At 32.4% G+C, this 10,481-nt stretch overlaps 1 protein-coding gene and 1 long non-coding RNA gene across 4 annotated transcripts in view; one reads left to right on the plus strand and one right to left on the minus strand.

Annotated features, from left to right (window-relative positions):
- The window catches only part of LOC122268305 (phospholipase A2 'basic'-like), a 37,085-nt gene extending 26,862 nt beyond the window's left edge, over positions 1-10,223 (plus strand). For all 3 annotated transcript variants that reach the window (XM_071183414.1, XM_071183413.1, XM_071183411.1), the window contains exon 4: positions 9,832-10,223. In XM_071183414.1, the coding sequence (XP_071039515.1) occupies positions 9,832-10,040 (209 nt within the window). In that variant the 3' untranslated portion in view covers positions 10,041-10,223. The remainder of the gene's footprint in view (positions 1-9,831) is intronic.
- On the minus strand, positions 7,160-8,581 carry LOC139426023 (uncharacterized). Its single transcript, XR_011637270.1, has 2 exons — positions 7,462-8,581; positions 7,160-7,293 (listed from the first exon to the last, which is right to left on the minus strand). It is a non-coding gene; the product is annotated as an uncharacterized lncRNA (long non-coding RNA).
- Positions 10,224-10,481: the final 258 nt, after the last annotated feature.

Genomic DNA, 10,481 nt, shown 5'->3' on the forward strand with positions numbered 1-10,481 from the left:
GAAAGGGGTTTTCCATTTAGGTAGATGCTAATAATTGCGTTTATAACGCTGCTTGTTTAAAACCAGTGCGTAATGTGTTTTTGTCTAAGTTCATTGCTGAGAAGCCCCTTTCAAGCGCTGCAGTACTCCCAGACAGCGAAAACATCAATTTCACCATACGCAGTATGTTGCTGTATTTCTAGATAAGAGGGTCATTTTAGAAGTGAAGTGCTAGACTCTTGAAAGATAACAAAAATTGAAAATGTATCACGAACATTAACGGGAAAATGGCCGTCTGCGCGGACGTCGGATTCGAGAAATTCGTTGTCCGCGGGGAATTTTTGACCGCCGAGGACGGGCGGTTTTTCGAGCCCTGATAATTACTTCACTTCTTCTCGAGTTGCAAGTACCCAGTTATGTCTCTTTTGTGCTTTTTCTCGTAACTAATTTTTTGGTTATTTTCCTTCATTCTAAAATGTAATATCTTCAAATATTTTAGTTCAAATTACTTGAAATTTTGTATGAATGCTTCCTATACATATGTCTAGAGAATAGAATATGGATTAAATAATTAAAGGATTATTTCATATTTTATAGCCAAAATAAAAATAATCAGTTGCTATATTTGGCCTATTTTGCCAAATAAGATTCGACATTTTTTTTAAAATATCGAAATATTAATATTATGTCAAATGTTTAGTCTATTCCCTAAGTTGAGTTTTTATGAGTAATATAAACCAAGAATAATGAAGAAAATTATAAATTTTGGCAAAGTTTTATGATTTTGAAAAAAAGGTCTAATTTTATCTTTTTTGACCAGTTTCCCCCATTTCTTTTAAAAAAAAATTAATATTTTTTTGTATGGATATCATGTTTAAGTACAACACACACATAAGTCCAAATAAAAAATAATAAATTTAAAATTTCAAAATTTTATCAATGAAGGTAATCGGGTACCTAAAATAAATAAAAAATATGTTTATGAATTTTTTGCTGTTTGTGTTAGTTAAAATGTAGGGCCGTGGAGTCGAAAACGATAAAAATTTTGCAGGAATTGGAGTTTGAAAAATTGCTCGACTCCGGTTAGCTAAATATTTGGGGGAAAAAAGATGTTGATCTTATGAGCGAACATTATTTGTAATTATCTAAACGAAACTTTTATTTGAATATATTATTATACTATGACTCGAATGGTTATAATAACAATTATTTAAATTATTAGTTATCAGAAACTTAATTAATCACATTTGAAATAATTTATGTTTAAGCGAACTTTTGAAAAAGAACACTGAAAAGCAATGAAACAATTGAAAAATCAAGATTAATAAATGAATTAATAACATGTTATCTTTTAACGCAATAATCCCAAAACAAAATTTATTTAGCAAATTTACTAAGTTAATTGAAAAATATGCGAATGAATTCGTAATAGTTCCTTAGTTCATGAGTATCCACTATACAATTTTTTTTCACAAAATTTTCAAATAAATGTGGGAGTGTTCGTGGGAAATGATTGAAATCGTTTTATACATATTCAATATTTTGTAAAAATGAATTTTTTGAAATTCTTCAACTATTATATTATAATACAAAACTTAATTTTAATAAAGTACCTTTTACTTTAATTGTATGAATTAAAAAAAAAGAAGGAATCGAATTTGAAATTAAAAATTAATAATGTTGGTTCTTTCCTTTAATTTTGTGGAATATTATCGGTATGTGTCGGACATTTCATTTGCCGTTTACACAGCTTTGTTAAAAAGGCGTTTTTAACTTCTGCACTTACCGCAATCAATTTCTGCAAAATAATTTGCATTCTTAAAGCGTGTCTTAATATGCTAACATTGGCAGCAAAATTTCAAAAACGAAAATTAGAATACGATTCACTACATCCATAGACCCCAGCAAATGAATTCCTTTTTCAAACTTAAAGCAATAATTTTGAACACTAAAAAGATACTTATAGTAACCTTTTTATAAAATAAAAACTGAGAAAATGAGCTGTAAGTAGAAAATTATGTTAGAACTAATTTTTATATATACAATATTTTTCCTGTCTTGCTATTTTAAAGTATCATAAAAATTAGTTTTGCGATTTTAAAGGAAAATAGTTCACGTGATTGAAGTTTCCTTATATCGAAAGTTCTGAAATGAAATTTTTATTGTTTTTCTCATAAAACGACCTCCATTTTTCTTCTTCTTCTCTTTTCTTGATTATTTTTAAGTTTTTGTACATCGCATTTAATTTCCTTCCATATCTAACCGTAAAAAAAGAGTTAAGTGCTTCATTACATTATAGAAAGTTTATCTATTTATCTTAGGTGAAAAATGTTAATTTTTCTAAATAAATAGGAGCAAATTACATAATTATTGTAATTGAATTAAACTTTGAATAATTAAAATTTGCTATTCCGAACGTGCAAATTTAACGCTATACGTTCAGTGAAAAAAAAAAAGAAAAGGAAAAACTAGCATTTTGAATAACTTTTTCGACTTCATCTTTTCATTTCCACTTAAATAAGTCAACATTTTTCATAACTTGATTTCTCAGAAACTATTATTCTTTAAATTGATGTAAAAATTTATATACCTTATAATTCAAAATTTTTCTATTATTTCTAAATAAAACAAAAAATTATTAAAACTTATTTTACTTCCGGTATTATCTTTGGGCTAACAAATTTATAATTATGTACAATCTTATTTTTAATTCGCTTAAAAAATTCTCGAGGTATGGGGAAATTCGCAAAAATTAAAATTAACTTTAAGGAGTTCACATTTTGGACTGCTCTCCTGACCAAACTATTAGGACTATATCGCTGGTTCAAAACTTAAACGACACATGTGCAAACGTGCAATGCCTGCAGATGTGTCGTTTTAGTTTTGAATCAGCGATATATTCCAAACTGCTGCTGCAAAACCGCGATGGTTCAGGGGATAGAGCGTTCGCCTTCCAATGAGGCGAACAGGGTTCGAATCCCAGTCGATACGAATTCCGCATCCGGCTTGCACCGACCACAGTGCTGACACGAAATATCCTCAGTGGTAAACGGATCATGGGTTAGAGTCTCCTTGCCGTCAGGCTAACCGTGGGTGGCTCTCGTGGTCTTCCTCTCTATGTAACGCAAATGCGAGTTGGTTCCATCTAAAAGTCCTCCACGAAGCCAAAGTTTCTCCCATTACTTTATCCAGGAGTTCCCTTGTCTTCTGGATTGGGTTCAAAATTACAAGGCAACGGAGTTGAACATTAGTAGTCGTAAATCCAAAAATTGGGTCGGCTGTTCAACGACGGTTGTAAAATAAAATAAAACTGCGGCTACAGGATAGAGCATTCGTCTTCCAATGAGGTGAACCGGGTTCGAGTCCGGGCGATGGTTGGTCGATACAAATCCGCATCCGGCTTGCACCGACCACGGTGCCGACGTGAAATATCCTCAGTGGCAGATGGATCATGGGTTAAAGTCCCTTTGCGTCATACTAACTGTGGAAGGTTCTCGTAGTCTTCCTCTACATGTAAAGCAAATGTCCATTAAGAAGTCTTCCTGGAAGGAAAATTTCTCCCATAACGGAGTTCCCTTGTCTTCTGGATTGGGTTCAAGATTACAAAGCTACTGCATTGAACATTAGTAGTCGTAAACCCAAAATTTGGGTCTGCTGTTGAACGACGGCTATTAAAAAAATGCAGTTCTTCCCTGTAGTTTAAAAGTCAGAAATACAAACCCGCAGAAAAAAATTATGTTTATTCACTGAAAGTACGTTATTGTGCCTGATTTAGTAACTCAAAATATCGTCTTTCCTTACTAATTAGCATATATGAGGTCACCCACTGGAGCCATTAAGATTGAGTACCAGTACGTAACAATCCGACCATTAAATTGAAAGTTATTCTGTTTTTTTCCTTCTTTTTTTGTGTGCTTTAGACAGTCGGAATTTGTGCTTTGTACATATGTCTAGAATTATTTATCGAACACTTTGAAAAAAATTTCATTCCTGACAAGTTTGCTTTATATAGGTAATGGAATCTGATTATTTGGTATCGTCTGCCAGACAACTTTTGAATTCACTGCGCGCGAATTCACTTGAAACTGATTTCTGGAAAAAGAATGTTCGTTACATTTTCTGAAATTTTTTGTAGAAAAAGTTTATGCAAAGTTATGACGTTTTGAAAACAACGGTTTCACTGACACACAATCTGTCTTCGTGAATATTAAAAATGGAGAGCTTTGGATAATGTAATGATAATAAAGTCATACTTTTTCCAAAGGTGACATTTTTACTTCGAAAGTATTGGATTTAGATAGGTACTTAACAAGTTTTCAGAATTTCTACTAGATAACGGTACAATACACATTAAGAGCTAATTGCCTGCATGGAAATCGTGGTGTTTTCTCCAAAAACACTCTCTAGATCAATTCGCAATATGAGGCTTATAATTATATTTCTCATATGCATAAGCAAAAAATAACGAGAATGAAATAGAAAGTCTTAATAAGTGACAGCCTTTAAATATTTAATCAATTATATGTTTGTTTGTTACTTATAGCAGGTATTAATAAAGCAGCAACACTTCAAGTAAGCTTTTGTCAAGCAATTTAGGTAGTTGTTAAAGTATTTAAGAAGATTAGTAATTTGGAATGGTTTCCAGAAATAAGCATTTTGTGGCTGAGGTATTACCTAGCGCTGGAAGTTGTTGTTGTAGTTCATTTACGTCGCACTAGAGCTGCACAATGGGCTATTGGCGACGGTCGTCTAAACATCCCTGAGGATGATCCGAAGACATGCCATCACAATTTTGATCCTCTGCAGAGGGGATGGCACCCCTGCTTCGGTAGCCCGACGACCTGCACGCGAAAGCGAGCACTTTACGGTAGAACAGTTTTAAGAGGACCAATAACGCTCACCCTCAGTCCCTACGCAGACTGATCCAAGTGGTCACCCACCCGCACACTGACAGCAGCCAGTGATGCTTGACTTCGGTGATCTGCTGGGAACCGTGTCTTAACGATCAGGCCACTGCGGGACACCTAGCGCTGGAAAAAACACATGCTGTAAGCAAAAAACCACAAAATAATAAAACAGAATCGATGTTTAAGAATTGTATTGTTATAGTTCATTTACGTCGCACTAGAGCTGCACAATGGGCTATTAGCGACTGTCTGGGAAACATCCCTGAGGATGATCCGAAGACATGCCATCACAATTTTGATCCTCTGCAGAGGGGATGGCACCCCCGTTCGGTAGCATGCGAAGTCGAGCACTTTACCGTAGAACAATTTAACGAGGACCCATACCGCACACCCCCGGTCCCTACGCAGAATAATCCAAGTGGTCACCCACCCGCAGCCAGTGATTCTTGACTTTGGTGATCTGCTGGGAACCGTGTCTTAAGGATCTGTCCACTGCGGAACTCAAGAATTTTATAAAACAAAACCTTATAAAACGCTTTATAATAGACATTGTTTTCATTCTTAAGAAAATAATGATAAGTGTTTGAATGAAAACTTTGTTTTAAGAAATTGAAAATAATATAATATCCAAAATTATTTCTTTTGCAGCAGTAAATGCGACGGTTTTAGATTTGGGAAAAATGATGTCTCTTAAAACTAATAGAAATCCTTTAGATTTCGTCAACTACGGAAATTGGTGCGGACTTGGAGGGAGTGGAATTCCACTGGATCACATTGACAGGTAATCTAATAATAAATAAATGGACTTATTTATTGAAAGTTACTCTAAGAACTTCTAAATTAAGTTTATAAATGCAGCTATTTTCTGTCGTGAATTGTTCGCTCGACACACGGAATGCGTTCGTAATTTGGATCTGTTGGAGATTTCCACGATAAGTTTTAACTTAAGCTTTTGAAAAGCCTTACACAGAAGATTTAACTATTCTAATTTATGCTCTTATTAGAGGGGAGCATTTCCAATTAACAAAGGTACCCACACTGGGTAAGAACATTACAGGAAAATCACCACAACTGAAAGTTTCTAACAATTTTCTATGCAATCAAAACTTTAAGAATTATGGTAGTAATTCCTAATATTTTATCATGAAAAAAAATTTAAGAATTACTGCAATAATTCCTAACATTTTTCCCTGCAATAAAAATGTTAAGAATTACTGCAGTAGTTCCTAACATTTTTCCATGCAATAAAAATGTTTAAAATTACTGCAGTAGTTCCTAACATTTTTCCAGGCAATAAAAATGTTTAAAATTACTGCAGTAATTTTAAACATTTTTATTGCATGGAAAAATGTTAAGAATTACAGCAGTAGTTCCTAACATTTTTCTCTGCAATAAAAATGTTAAGAATTACAGCAGTAGTTCCTAACATTTTTCCCTGCAATAAAAATGTTAAGAATTACAGCAGTAGTTCCTAACATTTTTCCATGCAATAAAAATGTTTAAAATTACTGCAGTTATTCCCAAATAGTTCACGTTCTTGCAAAACAGCTCACAGTGATGCCACATAGTAGAGATTTTTCTGAGAACCACTACAAAAGAGAATAAAGTTAATTTTTGTTTTATTTCAGTTATAAATGTATTGCATTAATACGATAATCTGTTAAACATAGGTTTTTCGTTTTTAAGTTCCGTCAATTCTTTTTTAATTAAAGACAAGCAAACAGCAGTTTATTTTCTTGGCGAGTTTCAAACAACACTTTTAACAAAACTTTATGCAATTTAAATACAGAATTTGTTTTAGGCAAATTTATTTCTACAAATTCAAATTATTTTATATTTATAATGTATCACTTGAAAGTATTAATAATAACAGCATTTAACCTTTATGCGACTGCTAAAGAACCCCCTATATTTTTGTATAATTCCATAATATTTACATCATGGAATAAAAAAAAAAAATAATAATTCGATTGCTAAATCGGGACAGATATACAGTGGAACCTGCAAAAGTGACCACCTGGGTAAAGTGAGCACCTGAGTAAGGTGACCATTTTCTGAAAGTTTTATTTAATGAGTCCTTTTTAAAGAGTCTTCATAAAGTGACCACTTCTATGTGACCATTTGACTTGGTCCCGAGGGTGGTCAATTTAGACAGGTTCCACTGTAATTCATAAAAGCGCTTCATCAGATTTTATAAACTTTTNCAAAATTTTTTGCAATAGTAATATGAAATTAGTGATTTAAATTATTTAAAAAAGCATCCAATGCGCACACAATGTTAACAAAATTTTTAACTAGCATATTTAAATGAATGAAAAATGATTCAAATTAATATTAAATGTTATTTTATAAATAGAGAATAATTAGATATTAAAATATTACTTACTTTTTTCAAAAAAGATGAAGTCTTCTCAGGGGCCCCCATCAGGGGGGAAGGTGGGCGCACGATGCGCCCACTTAAAGCTTGGGGGGGGGGGAATTTTTACACTAAGTAAAACGAATAGTTTGGGGGGGGGAATTTCGAATTTACCCAAGAATGCGCCCAAGAGCTTGGGAGGGATGGGGGCTACTGAGCCTTCTTAAAGCAAAGTTTCATAAATAAGGATTCTCAATCTATGTGTAGAAATACTTGTTGAACCGCCGATAGATGGCAGCGTTTATTGTAAATTAAATTGTAACCGCAACTGTAAAAAGATATTGTTAAAAAGAGAGATATCTACGCCTTTTGAATGTAGCCTTTTGTCCTGTATATCACATGTTATAATATATTTTTGCTGTTACTTATTCCTTTGTGGTTATTGAGTAGTTTTCCTGTTTCTCAAGAAAACGAGAAAAATGATAAATTCACTAATAGTTTAGATAAATCTTCGGTGTATTTCATAACCCATTGGAATTAATTAAACTCGAAAAGAGAAACTATGCACATTAGTATAGGTCTCCGCGAATAAAAAGAGAAACGTTTTTTTCTTTTCTTCTTTATGGTTACTTTTTGGAGGAGTAGCAAAAACCAAAAAAAATCATCTTTGTGTCAATAAGACATCAAAGATACAGTTCATTTGTTATTTAGACAAAACTATTTAAGAGGAAAAAAAGCATTCCATCACATGCAGTGATAACAGTATTCCATAGATATAAATTCCCTATATTAGTTATTCCCTATATTAGTCCCTGCAGTATTCATATGGGCATTTGTTCATTCCAACCCCCTTGAGACGATAACCACTGGTATTCAAAACTTTTGCTATTCATGTCATCCTTTATCACAGGCAATTTTCAGAAGATGAATATTCTGGACACACAATTCTGGAGAACATCACATTCACAATGATATTTACAGTCAAAAAAAGATCAAAAGCGCCGTCTTTTCCCTTTCAGGAATGACAATTTTAAAAGGTCAAGGTATTTAAACACGAAGTTAGCTGTGAATGCATATATATTGCAAATTAATTTTATAAATTAAAGAAACATAAGCATTTTTTTTAATAAAATTTTTTTTTAGGAAGCTTACCGAGTTTCAGAAAAAGTAACGATTTTATTCGACATTTCCGTTACAAATACTTGTACTTTTTCCCTAAAAAAGTAACGAAAGTACAAGTAAAAGTACTAAATTTAAAAAGTAACGAAGTACAAGTAAAAGTACGTACTTTTTACTTGTTCCGGCGGTACAAGTAACGAAAGTAAAAGTACTGCCATATATGGGAATAACACGATCCGTGACGTAGGCCATAGTATACCCAATTCTGTAAAAAAATTATTCAAAATTATAAATAATTAATTTAACAATTATTTCTCTTGCAAAATGCAGCAGAGTTGCTCATGAGAATGCATGAATCCTTCCCACCGAATCCAGCTCAGTATTCGAACCCACAAGTATTTAATAAAATGATTGGCGCTTTCATACACTACAGATAAATGGTATGTCCAAATAGATTGTGGTTGAATGAATTATGAAAACATGCTTTTTGGGTAATTCGAGGCAAAAATTGATATGGTAATGAAAAAAATCTCATTTTGGAAAAAGGAAAATTAAGCACTTTTTAAAAACATCCAATGAAAATAAGCACTTTTTAAAAACGCTACGCACCCTGTTGTTATACAAAAGTGAAATTAGTACTCTTTATTTTGAGAGAAATAGAAAAAATATATATTTATAAAAGAGAAGTAGTTTGAAAACATGTTTGTATCTTTTCGAAAAAAAATAATATACAAATGTAAGTAGTAATACACTATTTTTCAATACATTTCTAAAAAAATTTTATTAAATGGAGATTATTGACATGTTTTTGTAATTAAATGTCACAAACTGTCTCTATTTCGCGAAAATGACACTGGAGACATGTGCTACACCAAGCGTTTTAGAGTTTACATTACAAACTATTAGAATGAAAAGTTCACATCATCACCCAAACCCATTTTTATGGCTCTATCTTTTAACGGCTATGGTAGGAATGCCGCGTAATTGTCACCCTAGTCAGATGACGTGGACAGCACTTGAGCTGGTACCCTTCTCTCCTAACTTTCATACCACAATTAACCCAAGAGGAATTTCAGTAATGACAGATTTAACGTACACCTTGCTGTGCATACAAGCCGATTGTTTGAATGAGTCATCTTTCTGATGTCACCTTTAAACAATAGACAATTTGTAGAAGAAATATAAATAGCATACTATATACATGTACTTAAAACTAGAAAAATATTTTTCCTAAATTTATTTATTTAAATTAGATTATTTCATAATTTGGCATATCTCTGTGCCACCCTGAATTAATATACAAAGTTTTAAAGCAGAATTCTTTAAAAAAATTTCCAATTTATTTCACAATCTTTAGTAATACAAAACATTACCAAAAAATTGCAGCTTCAGCATCAATGGATTAAAATTTCCAGCAGGTTTATCTTATAGAAAGATGGTACTTTGCTGTCTTTTTTATGTTTATTTTAGGTAAGGGTAATTACGGATGTGGACCAGCGGCATGTAGATGTGATGCCAGAATAGCAAATTGTGCAGAAATCTATGCAGATTCATATGACTCATCTTTGAGAGGCACCAGACCGCCCTTTTACAATGCAGTAAACAGTGTGCTCAGAAACTTTAATAGAAACATAAACAGAAGAACTAGCGGAACTCATTTTACAATAAAGATAGGCTAAATATATTTAGCAATACAAATTGAAAATCAAGCCAATAAAAGGAAACAAGCAAATGCACAAATCAAAACATGCCAGTGATAATCTGTTTCCTGAATAATTGCCAAATTATACAAAAATTGTTATCCTTTCCTTTTGTAAAGAAATTGTAAATATTTTATTAAAAACAAATAGTTGGAATGAAAACTAGTGTAAATGACTTTTTCAGCAAAATACCATACCCTCCTGTTTCAGAAAATATTTCTCCAGTGGGAACAAAGGCAAATGTATTTGCAAATAATTTTAGCATTATGATCTATGAAATGTCGTGTTAAGTTCTGTTAAAATTTTTAAAAAAAGTCTAGCCGTTTCTGCTTTAATTCGCTACAATTAAAAGAATATTTTGCAAAGGACCTCAAAAAATATGTAAAATTTTTGTCACAAAATTTAAAGAAAAATGACACA

Source organism: Parasteatoda tepidariorum, chromosome 1 (genome assembly GCF_043381705.1).
Source record: "Parasteatoda tepidariorum isolate YZ-2023 chromosome 1, CAS_Ptep_4.0, whole genome shotgun sequence".
NCBI classification, from domain to species: domain Eukaryota; kingdom Metazoa; phylum Arthropoda; class Arachnida; order Araneae; family Theridiidae; genus Parasteatoda; species Parasteatoda tepidariorum.